The sequence below is a fragment of the Myotis nattereri genome (genome assembly GCF_964212035.1).
Source record: "Myotis nattereri genome assembly, chromosome: 13".
Classification (NCBI taxonomy): domain Eukaryota; kingdom Metazoa; phylum Chordata; class Mammalia; order Chiroptera; family Vespertilionidae; genus Myotis; species Myotis nattereri.
In genome coordinates, this window is record NC_138088.1 from 40128911 (window position 1) to 40147700 (window position 18790).

An 18790-nucleotide genomic window follows, 5' to 3' on the forward strand; every position below is an offset into this window, starting at 1 on the left:
TCCCCCCACCTCCCGCGGCAGCAGCGCGGCTCCTGGGGAAGCAGCACAGCTCCCAGCGGCGCTGCGGTTCTACCGGCTCCGCGGCGGCCTGCTGCGTGCGATATCACACAACGGGCTACTGGTACATAATAATTGAGAAGAGGCCTTGAAAACTGTCAAAGTCAAATGTGTTGTGAATTATATTTCAATTACAGTCATTCTTTAAAAAGTCAAATGTGAACTAAGGAATATCATCTTATAAAAGCATCAAATTGTGTAGAAACATGGACTCAACCCTTTTTGCATAAAACCCAGGAACAGTTGACTCAGTCTTTGTGTGGTTTAAGAAATAGCATACAGCTGAAATTGGAATCAAAACGGTTCATATGATCAAATTTACTTTCTTAAGTTTTAGTTTTGCCTTTCAAAGTAAAGTCCCAATAAAAATTTTTCTCAGGATCAGTAAATCTTTGGATTACGAGGGCGTCCTAAACTTGAGTTGTTGCCATTGTTGCAACTTCTAAATCACTCTCCGGGAAAACAACTGCCCTGCCCGGAAGCCATGGTTAACTTGGGCTCTATGTTACCATTAGGTAATCAAGTGCATGACATCTGTCATAACTACAAGCCACGCCTTTTCTTCTCTCTTCCTAGATGGATGCTCAGGAAACTCATTCTTTCCTTAATGGATACTGTAAGGAACTATCAAAGGAGCCTGCAAAATATCTCAAGTCCCTTTTATTATTCAAAGAAAGATCCCTAACTTCTGTGTACACTGGACACTTCTGGCATTAAGTAACTAATGGGACAACCGGTCCCCTCCCTCTGGACACATGAACTCTGCAAGAGCTATAATTGAGTGTGACTTTTTCATCAAGTCTTCCCAGGACCTTGCAGAGTGCCACCCCCTGGCAGGCACTCCATAAGCTCCATAAATATTTATTGAACATAAACATAAATTAACAGCTTCATCTCTGTCACTTACTGTGTAACACTGGACAAGTCCTCTATCCACTCTGGGTCCTACTTTGTTCATTTTAAACTAAAGGGGCCGGGCCAGGTGATCCTGAAGTTTCCTTTTCTGATGTTAATATTCTGTATTCCCACCTTGTGGACTAGTGGTTCCTGACTCTGTTTTCCAATCAGAGACTTGAAAGCTAGATCGTGTCCATAGGACAGGCAAGTTTTAATCAGATGTACACCCTGGAAGGCGGGATGTTGAAGGATTTCTATAACCTATGGGACTCTAAATTCTAAGTGACAACAAAATAAACATTTAGGCCACCAAATTACTGTATGGTTATCTTGGCATCCCATTTTTCCTGAAAAACATAACACAAAAACCCATACTCACAGTCTGAGGCTTTGAGAAATGATATTCAGAAGGTTTTATGAAATGAAAGGGGGACTCTGTTTCAGAACAAGTAACAGGTTAACTGCATTTGGAATGCCAAATGCCACATCCTGCCACAGAACTGTTTCCTCACATTTCACATGCTCACAAACAAACAAATATATACATACACACATACATACATATACATACATAAATATATGTCAATAGTTAATGCTAATATTCTTCTACCTGCAAGCTTTAACTTTAGCCACGGCCTCAAATATTAGCTGTATATGTAAAAGGAAGCGTATGTTAGTCCAGTTTAAAAGTAGAGCATTTTCATTTCATCATCAGCCTCCCCTCCTCTATTTCCTGTGTTATCAGATGTTAGAGAGAGAGCCAGCGGTCTGATTGTGAAACTAGCAATTTGGCAGACAAAATACACACGTTCAACCAGCATTCTTTCAAATAAGAACCTAGCATGGATCTAACCTCCTGAGAGTCACAGTGAAGATACACACCAGCAGAAGGCATAAACCCAGAAAAATAAAAAAAGGTACCAAGGAATTCCTGACCCAACAGAGCCGACTCCAGAGGTCTCCTCTAACTCCAGGGATTTCTTCAGTTCCATATTCTCCTTCAGAAAGCGCACACTCAGTTTAACCTCTGCTCCTAATAGACTCCCATAGCCCATGGAGCTAACAAGTCCAATTGTTAACTAGCTTCTGTAATGGCATATCTGATTCTTTTGTGGGACAGGCTGTCCTATCTGGTATTTTTAAGTTTGGAGATAGTAAAAAAGACTCACTCTGAATTAACTTGGAGAGTTTCTGTTTAGTCACATCCTGACTATGTGACCACAAGACATGGAAACTGATGCTCCAAATGGCACCAGCAGTGCAGGCCCCTAAGGAGGATGCTCATGGGGGAAAATTTTTTTCCTCCAACTGGGGCATTCAAAATGGGCTCAAGTGTAAGGAAGATGGACAGCCATCCATGGATGTACCCACTCATCTAGTCATCCACCCATCTCTCGTTTACTAGGTAGGCGCCTACCATGTAAACATTGTCAGTAGAGACCAGCATTGTCTGTTTGATTCTTGTATGTGCCCTGACTGAGGATCAAACTCGCAACCTTGGTGTATTGGGATGATGCTCTAACCAACTGAGCTACCTGGCCAGGGCAAGACCAGCACTTCCTTTAAACACAAACACAGTGAAAATGAACTAGTTGCCAAATGGTTTCTTTCCCCACAGAAAAGACATTTTTCTGTGTCTTGGGAAACCAACTGACTGGTGTTTGTGTGTCAATTTTACCAGACTGGGTAAATTAGGAAGTTTTCTGCTCATAAGGCCATATGATGAGCCTACTGTGGTTTCAATGATTTCTCTAATGGGCAGCTAAAAAGTCATTTACAGCATAAATCATCCTATTTCCTTGGCCATCTCAGACATACTTTCAGTCATGTGAGTGGCACTGGAAACAAACTGAAAGCTGTCAAAACATCCTGTAATCGTAGGGAAATTAACAGACCCACTTTGTCATGCATATTTGCCCCCATTACCTTCCTATGAACCCACATTCATAAATCTACATGTCGACCATAACAAACGGTATGTGTAAAACATGAAATACATGAATTCTTTCCTTCTCACACAGATAATAAGACTGAACTTGGGCTAAGTCCATAAACAGGAAACTATTTTTATGTCATTTAAGCTCCTGTTTAAAATTCTGGTGTGAAAGATAACTTGTTAGCTGAAATAATATACTATATCTTCATGGGATTTTGAAAACTATCAGACTGAGACCCAGCAACACAAGGTAAGAAATGTAAACATCACACAGAGTTAAAATCATGGAACCTCCTGGCAGTAAAGGTTTGAGATGCTAGCGTGTGCTCTTCCGAGCATTTTTAAAGGGTAAGAACTGGCCCAGGGTGGCCAAACGACTTGCCCAAGGTGGCAAACCAGTTAGTGTCAGCGTCCGTTAAATATACGCCCACATTCTCTTACTATTTGTCACAAAGAGCGTAGTAACCTAAGAAGACATCAATTCAAATCTGATTTGACAAGAGTAAGCATGTCTCAAAGATATGTAGCTGCCCCCTCTTTGAGCCATTAACCCACACCCAGTCAGTGACGCTACAGATATTACAGCAACAGCACACACCAACACCATGTTGCTTCCCCTTACCCAGAAGAGCAGCCTGATGAAGTCGAGAAGACCCAGGAGTTTACACAACGCAACTTAACCTGAAGCTTGACCTACTCGGATTAGCTGGGTGCAAGCCCAACTTGGTCCATAAAATCCCCATGACACCAACATTTTTCTCTTTTAAAATCCCTAACTGAAAGTAAAACATGAACACAGTAGAAAAATTAAAACAGTGGAGAAATGTCTAAAAGAAAAAGTTCAAAATATCCTTTATTCACCCAAAGCAACCACTACCAACAATCTTTTGTGTATTCTTTCAGGAGAAAAGTTACACATACACACACACACACACACACACACACACACACAATTTTAAAAAGTTATGTATAGTTGGTTCTAGCACGCACATGCGTGTGTGTGTGTGTGTGTGTGTGTGTGTGTGTGTGTGTGTTTTATGAGCACCCTGGTTTGATTCTGTCTTCACATTGCTTGCCAGGAGCTCAATCTCACTAGTTCAGATGATATACTGGTCACTTCAAGGACAGAAACCCTGTTGTTAATCAAAGTTAATTTGCTCTTAACTGACATTGTATTTCTGGACAAAGGGACAGAGAAAGCGGAAGATTAGGGATGGAAAGTAGGAAAGAGGAAATTAGTGAGAAAAGGAAAGAAAAAGATAAAGAAATAAAGAGAAAGAGAAAAAGATAAAGATACAGACCAGCACCTGACAGATGCTCATTCAGTACTTTCTGAATGACTGACTGCCAAATAAATGAATGAATGAAGAAACTGGGATAGGCATATTTTTACACATGACATTTAATATATCAAATGATATGGCCCAAGTTCTCTAAAAAGTAAGCATCCTTTTTGATCCACGCTCTCTAGTATGGTAGCCACTGACCATGCGTGACTATTGAATATTTGAAACGTGTTCTTTCAGTGTAAAATATACACCAGATTTCAAAGACTTTGTATTTTTTAAAGGATGTAAAATATCTCATTAATAATTCTTATATTGATTATAAATGAGAATATTTTAGATATGTTTAGGTTAAGAAACCATATTTTAAAAATTAATACACCTGTTTCTTTTTCTTTCTTTTTTTACTGCAGCAACTAGAAAACTTTAAATTTCATATGTGGCTCACATTATACATTTTTTTTGGATAGCACTGGTCTGGACTGTAGATACTACTATAGCAGTGACTATATCTGTCTTTCTCTGATCTATCCCAGCACCTAGTACAGGGCCCTGAGAATAGTGAGTGCCCAATAAAGATGTACCAGATGAAAGGTTGTCTGTGATGTCTAGATCAGGCAATAACTAGGCCTCAGACTGCAAGGCAGGAGGCCCTGGCCCTGATCCTAGCTCTAACGTAAAAGCAGCTCTGTGGCCTTGGGTAAGTCATTGAACATGGCGAGGCCTTGTTTTCCTCATCTTTAAATGGGAGATAATATCTGCCTTTTAGGAAAACTGCATGGACCAAATAAAATAATGTCTATAAAGGGCTTTGAAATGGGAACATAGATGTCCGGTCCCTCCAGAGTTGCAGTATTCTCTTCCAGCAACAGTCCCAGGAGAAGCCAGATGCAGAAACTACTGAAACAACAGGGTATGAAACTAGCCGACTAAACTCCTGTCGCTGATACTTCGGTTCCGGCGCATTAGAAAGCTTGGGTCAGGACAGGGCAGACTAGAGAGTCTCACACTCGTGGCAACGCCAGCATTCATTACCCCTTTTCACTGCGTCCACCAACACAGCTGGCAACGGGGCTTGCAGATACTTTCCTTGAGGGGCCACAGAAAGACCAGCAAACTGGGAGGAGAAGGCTGTCTCTGGGCGGTTGGCCAAGCAGCAGAGTGGCCATTTTCACTATGACTCCTGGGGCTCACAGCCTTGTGGGAAGTTTATAATCCTGGGGGACTCTCAGGCCTCAAGGGAAAAGTTCCATGGGCACAAAACTCTTATCATGGGCATTCATCCTCGTTAACGGTTTTGGGCACAGCTAGGAGGGTGGAGGTATCTGATTTTACAAGGCGATCAGGGTACCTGGCAAGGGGAGTCCAAAGGACACTTAGGTCAGGACAGGTGCAGACATTTTCGTGACACCAGGATGGACTTCACCATCTCAGCTGGGCATCTTCTTCCCCAAATCAAAGATCATTTCAAAAGGGAAGACTGTGTGAAGAAAGCGTCCTTTAGCAGGGGGGGTCTTGAGGAGTTGACTGCAGCCGAACCCACCGCAGAGAAAAAGCAGACCCAACAACCCACAGCCCCGAAGTGGGAGACCAGCAGAACAAAAATAGTCCATTTCAAGCGGCCCCAGGTCAGATTCTTCCCTCAGGCTCTGCAAGGCACCAAGGAAGCCCCAGAAGTCAATGACTTACCATCAGCAAGGCCACCACACCTAGGACAGCAAGGAGGGTGCAATGACTTCCCCTTTGCTGTGAGGGTCTGACTCTTCCCCCTCTTTAAGGGCTGCTGCCTGTGACGTGGAAGGGAGTTGTGCCATGGCCAAGCTCGGAAACCTTGGGACCAGTGCCCCGTGACCTGCATCGTAACAGCCCACAGGGCCTGAGCTGCTGCTGACTCGTCCAACCAGAACACCACGGACAGGACAGCAGGCACGGAGCAGAGCCAAGAACACGACTACCCAGCAGAACCAACTGTGGAGGCTCTCTGAAATTCATATTCCCGGGACCAACCCCCCAAGGTTCTGGTTCAGGAGGTCCGGACTGGGGCCCAGGCGCCTGTATTTTAAACAAAGTGCGGGGCAATGCCCGGCCTGACGTGGGAACCTGTGGGCTAAAGAAACTTTGTTTTCCCTAATCCTTTCTCGATCCATGAGGTTTCTTCATCCTTCTTATCTCCACGAGGATGAGGAGAGCGGGGAGAGGGGACTTAGAAGAAAGCAAGGCCGAGTGGAGAGCATTCGAGAGTCTGAAGGCCCGAGGTTCCAGAGTGAGCTGTTCCCGGTTTTACTCGTCATTTAACCTCTCTGAACTTCAGTTTCCTCCTCTGTGGAACGGTGGTAAAGCCATCTACCCACTCGGGGCTGTGCGGGGAATAAATGCATAGGCAGTGTCCATGACTCACAGTGGCTGCCATACAAGCATTTGCCTGATTATGAGCTCTCTCTGTGAAGGGAAGGATGGGTGCAGAGCTGTTCTCCGTATGAGGATCTTTGCAAGAGACACTGTAAATCTGAATAATTGACTTAGGCGTAAAGGGGAAGAAAAGGCGAAATAAACTGCAAAAACAAAAACCTGTAGAAGGGGGGCCATGGATTCAGGTTAACGGGGGAGGCTGGGAGGTGCACAGAGGAGGGGGGAGAACCTGTCTCTGGGAGGCTACACAGATATGTTTGGGAGGAAATCAACAGATTCACAAAGTCTTAGGCACAAAGTTACATGAAGATTTACTGCAACGTTACGTATAAAGGGAAAAATGGAAATAACCTAAAGATATCTTTTTCTTTTTTAAACATTATGATGAACATACATCACTTTATTTCAGGAAAAAAAAAATGTTCCTTTTCAAATGCAGGGAAAGATTTTGGAATCCATGGATTAGCTGAAAGCATGTTTAAATATCTCAATGGTTCTTCTTTTAAATTCCAGTTTAACATCCAGATTAGAATATTAATATCAACAAAGGAAGGCCAGATGTGGGGCAAAAGAATCATGATCTGGGGTAACATCAGAACTTCTGAAGCACAATGGGTATGAGAAGGATGGAGGAGGCAAAGAGAAAAGAAATCACATAAAGAAGCAGACAAGATCTCTGAATCATATTAGGAGAATCAGAGCTAGTGCTTCCCTTCCTCCTCCACACAGACAAACACACACAACGATGAGAACTTTTGAAATAAAACTCAATATCGCCCACCAAGTCCTTTCCCACACAGGCTCACAAATCTATTTTTGTATTCCAGTGAGATTTGCAGCAGAGAATAGAGTTCCAGTAAAGAGGAAATAATTTCTGTGCTGTAACTGGGGTTTTCTCACTTCCTTCTTTTAAAATAATCACCCAACACGTCCAAAGTTTCAGAACAACAATATAGTCTCTTTTTTTTAATATATTTTATTGATTTTTTACAGAGAGGAAGGGAGAGAGATAGAGAGTTAGAAACATCGATGAGAGAGGAACAACAATCAGCTGCCTCCTGCACATCTCCTACTGGGGATGTGCCCACAACCCAGGTACATGCCCTTGACCGGAATCGAACCTGGGACCTTTCAGTCCGAAAGCCGACGCTCTATCCACCAAGCCAAAACGGTTTCGGCTCAATATAGTCTTTTATGCACTAAATATATATCCCTGCAGACATTTTGGAACTAAACTGCATCCGTGAAAAGTTCTAGGTAATTTGCTTAGAAAACTTATAATAATATATTACGGCGCAGGGGCTGGAAGCAGCCTTCTACATCATCTGGTCTAACCCATCATTTCGCAGATGAAGATCTTGAGAAATAAATTGGTTGCTCCAACACACTGAAGTCTCTAATTAAAACATCTGCTCGATTTTAAGGTAGCTGATAAATTTGGAAAGAGGGGGTGGAAAACAAAACCTCTAAAACATTTTTAGTGGAGTAGTAATTATGAACAACGGGCCTATTAAATGAAGACGCCGTAAGGATTGTGATGAAAGTGTACTTCTACTCCAATAGCAGGACGACTTACTTACATCTGGAAAACTAAGAGATTAAAATCTGCCAGAGCTAACTCATGGACTCTGTGAGCAGGGGCATAGGAAGAGAATTCAGGAGCTCTACCCTGAAATCTGCTGGCCTCAGCGCCAACACTAGCCTAATTTTATACTGAAATCAATGGGCATCCAGGAGTCGCCCTGATGTGATGATGCCTCCATTTCCAGAAAAGTGAGAAAATGGTCCATGCACAGCAGAGGTGCGTGACTCCTGACCTGGTAAAGGGAGGGTGGCTTAGAACCTTCCTCAATGTGGACCCCTGACCGGAGGCACCAGCATCACCTGGCTGCTTGTTAGAAATGCAGGATCTTGGGCCCCACCCAGACCTACAGAGTGAGAATATGTGTAGTTCAAGATCCCCAGGGCCTCCTGAGAAACACTTAATTACATAACGCAGCAGTAAGAAAAAGTATAATTGATGACCGGTAACTGCATTTAACCTAAGTTTCTGGAATAATTACCTCCTTTACCAGTTCTACTCTCTAAAGCTTTTTTTTAAAAAAAAAAATATTTTTATTGATTTCAGAGAGGAAGGGAGAGGGAGAGAGAGATAGAAACATCAATGAGCAGAGAATTATTGGTTGGCTGCCTCCTGCATGCCCACACTGGGGATCAAACCATGATCTCATAGTTCGTAGGTTGATGATGCTCAACCACTGAGCCATGCCAGTTGGGCGCTATTGATCTTTAGGCCTTATTTTAAATTTTAAATGGTCTAAAAATTAGCCTACATTTTAAATGGTCTCATTGAATATCTTATTAAGTAGTCATGTTTTTTTTTCACAAAACATCTCAAAGTTAAGAAACAATGTAAATATAAATATTCTGAGAGCTTCATCATCTCCAAAGGCCACCCCCTCCATCTTTGCATGCTCTAATTGATATTAAGCTTTCCTGAAATTTGTCTCCCCGTAGCTTTCAATAACCCTACAATCATAACCCCATGATTATTGGCCCTACCAGTAGTTTATCCCTTTATCAAGTTTTCATTACATTTCCCACTGGGATTTTTTTTTAATGCACAAAGTCAAAGAAACAAGTTTCAGGTATTTATTTCTCATAGACCTGGGGCAGCTTATAGTAGTGGGGTATATGAAATTTTTATTTTTTGCTTTTATTTTGGGATACCTTAGGAAAACCTCACAGGTACAAGTAGAGTATTAAAATAAACTATCACAATTTCTAGAGAATGTAACCAAGGACATAATTATGCCAGATTTCCAGTGTTGGGGATAATACTATCCTTAAACATTCTTTTAGCCTGAAGCTTCCTGGGAATCAAAGCAGGTGTGAAATAGGGCAAGAAGGTGATGCTTCAAAAATGTCTGAGACTCCCTAGCCTAGGAGAGTTGTAGACTATTAGCCCTGGAAAATGTCATAGGTCAAGTCTAATTCCGCCTCCTACAGAAAAGGAAAGTGAAACCCAAAGAAGCTGAGTGACTTGCCCAATATTAGCCATCTCCTTAGCAGCAGAGCCAGGCAATGGAGTGCCTCTATCGCAGTTCAAAAGTCTTTTTGCTACATTGCCAGGCTCAGAGTCTTAAGTTTGTTAAGAAAGCTTGTCTGGCCCGGCCAGGTGTGGCTCAGTGGTTGAGCATTGACCTATGAACCAAGAGGTCACAGTTCTATTCCTGATCAGGGCACATGCCCAGGTTGCAGGCTCGATCCCCAGTGGGAGGGCCTGCAGGAGGCAGCCAACCAATGTTCATCTCTCATCATTGATGTTTCCATCTCTCTCTCCCTTCCTCTCTGAAATCAATTTTAAAAAAATGTTTTTTAAAGAATACTTGTCTAGCATAAAAATCAGAGCTATTGCACATAACTGGGCTGACCAAGGGCAATGGCTATGGAGACCCCAAAAGCAAATCCAAGCCATCCTGTTACACACCTCAAACCCCCAAATTCACAAATCTAATACCAACAAGTTACACTGAAGCCATGAGGCTCCTTCCTCCTCTGTTTCCTAGAATTTCACTTGTCCCTGTGTATCCACCGATTCTGAGCTGCAGAGATTTTCTACTAAGCAGCTTATTTTACTCTCTCATTAAAATCGACTTTCTGATGAAAGTTTCTTTGCTCTCAGAACAGGAACACCACTATGAAACACTTCATTCTTTCTGAAACACTTGACACTAAACACTCATAGCATACTGAGCCAGAGTTGCTAGTAAAAAGTAAAATACAGGCAATCAATTTATCCAGGCATCTAAACATTGGGTACATCCAAACAAGATTTTAGTGCCAAAGTGAGCAATCCAAACAATATTTTAAAAATCCTTTTTACCACCAATTTTTAAAAATAACACCACTGTAATGTTTTAAAGAAAAATCAGTTAGAGGATAGAGCATGAGGTGCCAGTACAGTGATATTTCATCCAGGGAGCTCTGATTGATTGGTGGGTGGGTCCCAGTGGCCAGCCCACAAGATTATAATGAACCATTGCAGTGACATAATCTAATCCACAGAAATAACCAGTTGTGCCTCACTTCTTTGTAAATGTAGGCAGATCACAACTCTCTCAAATCAATGAAGTGTGACCAAGCAAGTATGAATCATGTGCTTTTTCTACCATCGTGATCGTGTCCTTCTGAAATAAAAATGAGCAAACCCAGGAAAAATTGCTAATCTAGGTCCCAAGCATCTCAGGTGAGATCTTTAGGCTAACACTAGTCATTTATGTGACAAAATGAGCTGGGGTCCCACTGTGTTCCATGACCTGCTTGTACTTATTGATTTAAAGCAAACTATTCCTGATTTAAAAGCATCTAGGGAGTTATACAGTATTAACTTTTTCTTAATTTAAATACAGTTTTATTGATTTCAGAGAGGGAGGTAGAGGGAGAGGGAGATAGAAAAATCAGTGATGAGAGAGAATCATTGATTGACTGCCTCCTGCACCCCCCACACTGGGAATCGAGCCTGCAACCTGGGCCTGTGCCCTGACCAGGAATCGAACCATGACCTCCTGGTTCATAGGTCGACATTCAACCACTGAGCCACGCCAGCCAGGCTACAGTATTAACTTTTTAAGGTCAATAAAAATTTGTGAATTCTTAATTCGGTTCACTAAATGAGATAGATAGGGGACGATGAATTAAATTAATGCCCAAGTCCCACCAGGGATAACTGAACATAGTTACATCACTCCATAATTTTCCAGGCTTCTTTGTTGGCATCGGGTTTACAAGATCTTAAGAGAACAGAAGAAAACGCATAGCCTGCTCATAGCCCACGGTGAGGCAAGAATGGAAAACAAAAAGAGGAAGAAAGCCTGTGACATGTATTCATCCAAAAGTATATCTTCCGTTACTGTTCATCAGAGTGTACGTCATACTTCCTGGGCCACTCAAGTCGTTAGCCCTGGCAGAGGGGATCGGAATGTTCCCACTTTACAAGAAGAAACAGGGCAAAAAACAGAAGTTAGGCTGGCGGGAAACGGACGGTTGTTTCCCTATAAATATGTTATCCAAAAGTGATACCTTTTCAACAAAAATCTTACAGTCATGTGATGGTAAAATGGAAATGGCTTGCAAGCCAGAAGGTTGGCAGTCTTGTTCCTCACACTCCCACCAAACTGAGTCTCATCCTCCCACCCCCACTGCCCTCTCCTGGGCTGGAATCTGTGTCCTGCATCTCCCAAGGTGTAGGAAATTCCAACAGGCTTTTGTCCGAGCTCAGAACCCAAGGGAAAGGTTCACCTTCCTCACCTTCGGTCCCAGAGACCTATCCTATCATGATCCCATCCCAGGAGCAGGCTGCTCTACACCAGTGAATACAGCTGGGGCTCTTAGCATAGTGAGGTCCAGGTGCGTTTTGTAAAATAAATGACTAGTGTCGACATGACGGAGTCTCACCTGAAATGCCTAGGGCCTGGGTTACTGTTTGTTTTTTTAATCCTCACCCAAGGATGTTTTATTGATTTTAGAGAGAGGAAAGGAGAGAGGAAGAGGGAGAAAGAGGGAGAGAGAGGAAGAGAGAGTGTGAGACAGAGGAAGAGAGAAGCACGGATGTGAGGGAGAAACATCAATCCCTGCCTCCTACACACCGCGACCAGGAACGGCACCTGCAAGCTTCCTGGTGTGCTGGGCAGCATCCCGACCAACTGAGCGCCCGGCCGGGGCAGGGTTAGCCATTCTCCTAGGGCTCGCTCGTCTGTACCTCGGAGGAGACCCTTACCTTCAGAAATGGCTTTCTTCACAGCTGCCACGTACGTCTCGGGCTCGTCGTCACAGGTGAGCTCCTGCCAGTGCGCCCACTCTGGAAAGAAGTCCAGGAAGTCCTTGCAGTTCTGCACCCCGCAGAGCAGCCGCACCATGCGCTGCGGCGGGTGGAAGGCTCTCTGCAGCAGCGGCAGCTGGGCCGGCCGGCCGAAGTGCTGCACCAGCTCGGCGGACAGCAGCACCACGATGCAGCGCGTGCTGAGGAAGAAGGTCAGGTCCTCAGCTGAGAAGAAAGTGTCCGGGCCCAGCCGGTAAGTCAGCGTCTTCTGGCCACGGACCTGCCGGCTGGACAGGAAAAGGTCCTGGAGGTATTGGCACCATTCCTCCGCGTCCGGGCTGTACACCAGGAGAATGTCACACCTTCGGAACACCCCTGGGCAAGAACAAGGCACTTATGTCAATACGCCTGCTTTCCATGACCTGCAAGATATACCATCCCGATGGAGAGCCGGGCACCCACGGTCTCCCACTGTCCACCTCCAGCGGGCCTGTTTGACTTCTTTCCCGGCTTCCAGCTGGTGTTACAACTATACCAGACTCTGCTTTTGCCCAAACATGCAATGCCACGCCAGATGCTTGCATTAGCTATTGCTTCTGCTGGCCTACTCTTCCCCCCATGGCTGGTACAATTCACGATTGAGTTAAGCAGGGCTTTGGGGGCCCTGGCCAGGGTGGCTCAGTTGGTTGGAGCATCATCCCCTGCACCAAAAGGGCACGTACCTAGGTTGTGGGTTTGGTCCTCAGTTGAGGCGCATATAAGAGGCAACCAATTGATGTTTCTCTCGCCTCTCTCTCTTTCTCTCTCTCTCCCTTCCTCACTCTAAAATCAGTAAAAAAAAAAAAATGTCCTTGGGTGAGGATTTAAATAGCGTGTGTGCAGGGGAGAGTGTCTTTTGGGGATCACTTGGCCCAAATGCCTGTTTTACAGATAAACAAACACTTCAGCTGTGAAGATGAAGGGAATTACTTAAATTCACACTCAGTAATTAGTCACAGAGCCAAGACTAAATGGGTTAAGAATGAGATCTCAGAAAGGCTGTGGTCCTGTACATTAGTGATGAAGAAGCCGTTGGCATTGTCCTCAGTGGGTTGACAAGTGATGGCAAGGAAGTGAAGAAGAGATTGCTAGAGCATAAGAAGTTCCCTTAAGAAGACAGTGTGGGCCTAGAGCAGTGATGGCGAACCTATGACACTCATTTTTTTGGTGGATTTTTCTTTGTTAAATGGCATTTAAATATATAAAATATATAAAATATATATATGTCTTTGTTTTACTATGGTTGCAAATATCAAAAAATTTCTCTATGTGACACGGCACCAGAGTTAAGTTAGGGTTTTTCAAAATGCTGACATGCCGAGCTCAAAAGGTTCGCCATCACTGGCCTAGAGCATCATCCCAGTACGCCGAGGTTAAAGGTTCAGTCCTCCATCAGGGCACATACAAGAAGCAACCAATGAAGGCATAAGTGGAACAACAAATCCACATTTCTCTCTCTACTCAAATTTTTAAAAAAAACAAGGCAGTGTGGCTCCTGGAACACTGGCTGATGAGCAGGAAACCAGTGACTACAGAGCCCTGACCACGTGGCCCTGAGCCACTTATGCCACTTTTATGAGGACATAGTGACCCAAAAGCAAAACAGCAGATTTAAGATTGACGACTTCTAGGCCACGGAGGGAATAAGTACTCACCCCTCCCTGCCTCTCTGTTAACAGACATCACAAAACCTGTGGTTCATTAAAGAGCTCTTGTCATCAAGGAAAGTTTAAATGTTAATAACAGCAGGAACTGAGTGTGGAGTATCCGGGAACTCTCTATCTTCACAGTTTTTCTATAAATCTAAAACATCTAAAATAAAAATTTAAATATACAGTTGAAATAAAAGGCACTTATGAGATTGGCCTCTTCTAATGAAACAAGGCTTTTAGTATCTTCACACAAATATACATATTTAAAATGTCTCATTCCAGGGGGTCTGGTGTTAAATTTTACCCCCTCCCTCTCCCCCCTTCCCCGCCCCCACCGCCCCCCCCCCCCCTGAGCAAAAGTTCTTGAGAAGGAAGTGGTCACTTCCTCAGACCAGTTAATATCACAACCTATTTGGTCACCACCAACTTGTAGTGTGACTTCCGACCAATATACTAAATCTAAGCAAATTTTGCCTCAATGTAAATGAGGACAACGGGATCTGTCGCCATCCTGGATTTTGCTCTGCTGCTGAAATTGAAAGCTGGGGAAGTTGTAAAAAAAAACAACAACAAAAAAAAGGCCAAAGTGAAAATTAAAGTCCCTCCACAACATGCTGAGCAATGTTCTAAATGCCTTGTAAGCAACTCTATCTCCTATAGGGGGCACCCCTTTCTTCAAGAATAATTCCCTTCCTTTAACCAGAAATCACTTCTTCAAATATGCTAACTCAATTCTCTCATTTTTTGGTTATTAAAAGAAATGAAATACTTGAACCGACAAGTGGTCATAACTGCTAGACTGGAAAAGGTGTCTGTAGAGCTTAAGGGACAGGTTTGGCTCTAGAAGGAGAGAGGAAGGAAAGCAGAAGAGCAGGGGGCTGGCTGGTGGCAATAGGGAGTGAGGGTCGCGGTAACAAACACAGTGGCTGAGCAGTTCCTTTAAAAGATTCAGAATCCACCTGAGGAGAGAACAAAGAGGAAGTGCTTCTCAGCCCAGGCCTTTTCTGTAATCTGTGGGTGGCGCTGGCACATGATACCTCTGTCCTGGAGCCCCATGTTTGAATCTGCACTGAAGAGGGATGTGACATAGGGAAGGTCACCGGGGTAGGGAGAGAGCTGGAAGTTGCTCAGAATTTTCAGACTCTGAAGATTTCAAGTTTAGAAACTTGTTAAGAGTACTGAGGGACCTCAAGGATCAGACGGAAAAACTAAAGGTTCCTTCAAGCCTTGTTTTCCTATAAGTACAAGGATGGTAGAAGGATCTGGAGATAAGATAAGCAGGAAGAGGTAGGAGAGCTTTCTTCAAAGGTCTGAAGATGACGCATGGAGAAGACAATTCTAGTCTTCATCAGCCACACTCGCCACTAAGGAAAGTTATGTATGGCCTCCTTCTCCTCTCTCTCATGTGCAAATTCAAGAGGTGCCATCAGATGCCAAGGACAGGGAGCCAAGATTTTCCTTGATTTCAACACGCAAATACGTCTTTCAAAAACAAAAGACTAATGATTACCCGTCAGTAGAAGGAAATTTAAGGAAACCACATGATTCAGCCATGAAAAGGAATGAGGTACTGCTGATGCATGTTAAACCTGGATGAACCTAGAAATTATTATGCTCCATGAAAGAAGCCAGTCACCATACTACATGATCCCATTTATATGAAAGTCCAGAGTAGGGAAATCCATGGAGACAGAGAGTAGAATTTGGGAATGGGGAGAAGGAGGGAAGCAGGGGGTGGTAGCTGAAACAGAAGTTTCTTTTTGAGGTGATGAAAATGTTCTGAAATTGACGGTGGTGATGGTTGTGCATATGTGTGAAGATACTAAAAACCACTGAATTGTACAGTTTCAATGAGCGGATTGTATGTGAATTATATCTCAATAAAGCAGTTTAAAATGAGAAGGGAAAGGAGGGGGAGAAAAAGGAGGAGCAGGAGAAGGTGGAGGAGGAAGAGGAGAAGGGGGAGAGGAAGAAGACAACATGGAAGAGTGGCCGGGATGACTCCAGAGCCGACAGCATCTTGGCAAGAGATGCTCTCACCACTGTGAGCTGCCACCATGGGTCACTGTATCTCCAGACCTCAGGGAGCCCCAAGGGCCCCAGAGACCCAACTCCTATTGGCAGCACCTCGCCGCAGAGGATGCTGACACTTCCAACCATCATAGGCGTCTGCAGAAGCCACTACAGGGCCCGTAAACCCCAGGGTTGGCCACTGGCTTTGAGTTCCTATCAGCATGGGAGCACACCGTCTAGCTGCTTCAGCCACACTCACTTGAGTGATGCACACAGGACTCTAAGGGAGGGCTTCCTCCACCTCCTCCGCCCAACCCCCATCCCTGCCCCATTTGCTTCCCAGGCCTAACAGCCCAGGGCCTGTTCCCAGCCATAGAAGGAGATGGGCACTTCACTCACCTCATCTCCTACTTCTCCCCAATCACCCACCTGCTCTGGCAAACTGCTCCTTCAACACACCACATACACCCATTGATTGTTCTTCTACCTGGAGTACCCTCTCCCCAATGCCTACACACACACACACACACACACACACACACACACACACACACTTCAGGTCTTTGCTCAAATGTTTACGAAGACTAACCTAGCCGCCTCGTTTAAAATTATAACCCCAGCCCCCTTTACCCCTCTCGATTGTTTTCCCATGCACTTCTCATATCCTGTCTTTTCCTCCTTAAGTGTATTGCCTGCCTTCCCCCACCCCTCCATAAGCTGCATGGGGACATCGCTTCCGTCTGTTTCGTTTACTGAACGTACACTTGACACCCAGAGCAGTGCCTAGAAACAGCAGGCGGGCATGCAGTATGTGCTGCGTGAATGAATCCCCTCCAGATAACTCTGCTTCAGCTCTCCAATGGAGTGCGCGGGTGAACCTGCTGTGAGCAAGGGTTCCCTCTTCACAGCACAGCTTCTTGACCTCCAGAGCCTCGCTAGGGGGGCAGGAGGCGGTGAGCGACCTCTCCACCGCCCGCCCTTACATAGGAAGCCTGTGTCGCCAAGGCCAAGAGAACGTCAGCATCGGCCTTTCCGACCCCTGCTTCCCAAGCGCCATCGGAAGGCTGGATCTCGGGGGCTCTAGCCTCTGCCCACATCCTCCAAGAGCGGTGCCTTTCCCCGGCCGGCTAGGTTTTGTTTTTCAAGAGGCTTTTACATCCTCTTTTCACGGGTTATCGCTACTAAAACGTCATAAGATGAGCAAGGAAAGCACGAGTAAACCCACTTGCAAACATGGTAACGGTACTATTCTCCTCTAGGAATTGTTTGTTTCTGCTTCCCTCCACAAGCCTGTGCACGCGGGAGCAGAGACCAGCGTGTCCTGGGCGCCATTAGAGAACATATTTAGGTGCAAATGATCCCTCAACGTGCGTCGTAAGTGCTCATTCGCTGTCTCTGCTCTCATCGTTATTATACGGTTCATCCTAAGTCGCAGCGAGTGAGTGGCCTGCCAAGGGCGCACACCCAGGAACCAAGAGGAGCTCAGAGATTAATCAGCCTGCTGGCACCTTTAGATGGACAGATACCCAGGGGTCCCCGTTCTCCAAAGTTCCGCAAAGGACACAGGAGAAGTAAAGCTGAAGGAATTGGTGTTCCGAGGTCCCCACCGAAATTCCAGAGGAGAAACAACGCCTAGAGGGGAGAGGAAGCGGGCTGTGGCCCCAGGGCCGCGGAGACCCCCCAGGGCCAACCTGGGGCGGCCCGGGCGGCCCCTATCGGCCCGAGGAGCGTTTCGCCGGCGCCGACCAGCCGGCTCTGCCTTCTTTCCCTCGGACTCCGGGTTCGCAGAGTTGGAAGAACAGGGGAAACGACCCTCAGAAGGTCCGAGAGCTGCTGACGAGGGCGAAAGCAGACTTAGAAGCTGGGGGCCGAGGAGGGCCCGCGGGGGCTGCAGAGACTCGCGCCACAGGCTGGGAAGGGGAGCGGGGGAAAGTCGGGTGGGAGGCTTGCGGCCGGGACCCGGGGAAAGAACAGAAGAACACGGGTCTGCACCGGAGGCCCCGCCGAGCGGGGAGCCGGGGGGCAGGGGGCAGAGAGCGCGGAAGGGAGAGAGGGGACCCCGCGCGGGGCTGCGCCTACGCACCTGAGGCTGCCATGCCGCCGGGCGGCTCTCATGCCCGGCTCGCCGCGCGCGGGGGCCGCTGCCCGGGGCGGAGGGGGCGCCGGCTGCGCTCGCACCGGCCGCGGCTCTGGCGCTTCCTCCCTCCGGGCAGCGCGGCCGAGTCCCCGCGAGGGCGTGTCCACAGGGCCCGCCCGCCGGCGCCTGCGGGGCGCAGCGGCACCTGCACCCCGGCCGGCCGTTGCGGAGGGGAAGTGAGAATCCCCGTCCCGGCCGCCAGCCAGCTCCCCGCACGGCCGCCGCTCCCCCCAGCACTCGGGCGGGGCAGCGGCTGGGGCTTCCTACCACGTGCGCCCCCTCCCCTCGACTCCCCTCGACTCCCCTTGACTTCAGCCCGATCTCATCTCCACACAGGGCAGCCCGAGCTGGAGGGGGCGCTGGGGGGGAGGGGAGGGAGAAGGTGGAGCCCCCCAGGACCCCTGTGACCTCTAGCGGGGTGGGGGGGAAGTGGGGGTGATGGGCACAGCTGGCCAAGACCTCTCCCCATCCCCTGGGGCTTTGTCCCGGACCCGCTGCCCCGCAGGAAAGGGGAGGGGGCAGGAAGGGGAAGAGGCACCTTCC

At 46.3% G+C, this 18790-nt stretch overlaps 1 protein-coding gene across 1 annotated transcript in view; it reads right to left on the bottom strand.

Moving 5' to 3' along the window:
- The window catches only part of PIK3AP1 (phosphoinositide-3-kinase adaptor protein 1), a 98180-nt gene extending 79923 nt beyond the window's left edge, over window positions 1-18257 (bottom strand). Inside the window, exons 1-2 of the mRNA XM_081104812.1 lie at window positions 18194-18257; window positions 12365-12781 (exon numbers count right to left, since the gene is read on the bottom strand). Of these exons, the coding sequence (XP_080960938.1) occupies window positions 12365-12781; window positions 18194-18206 (430 nt within the window). The 5' untranslated portion in view covers window positions 18207-18257. The remainder of the gene's footprint in view (window positions 1-12364; window positions 12782-18193) is intronic.
- Window positions 18258-18790: the final 533 nt, after the last annotated feature.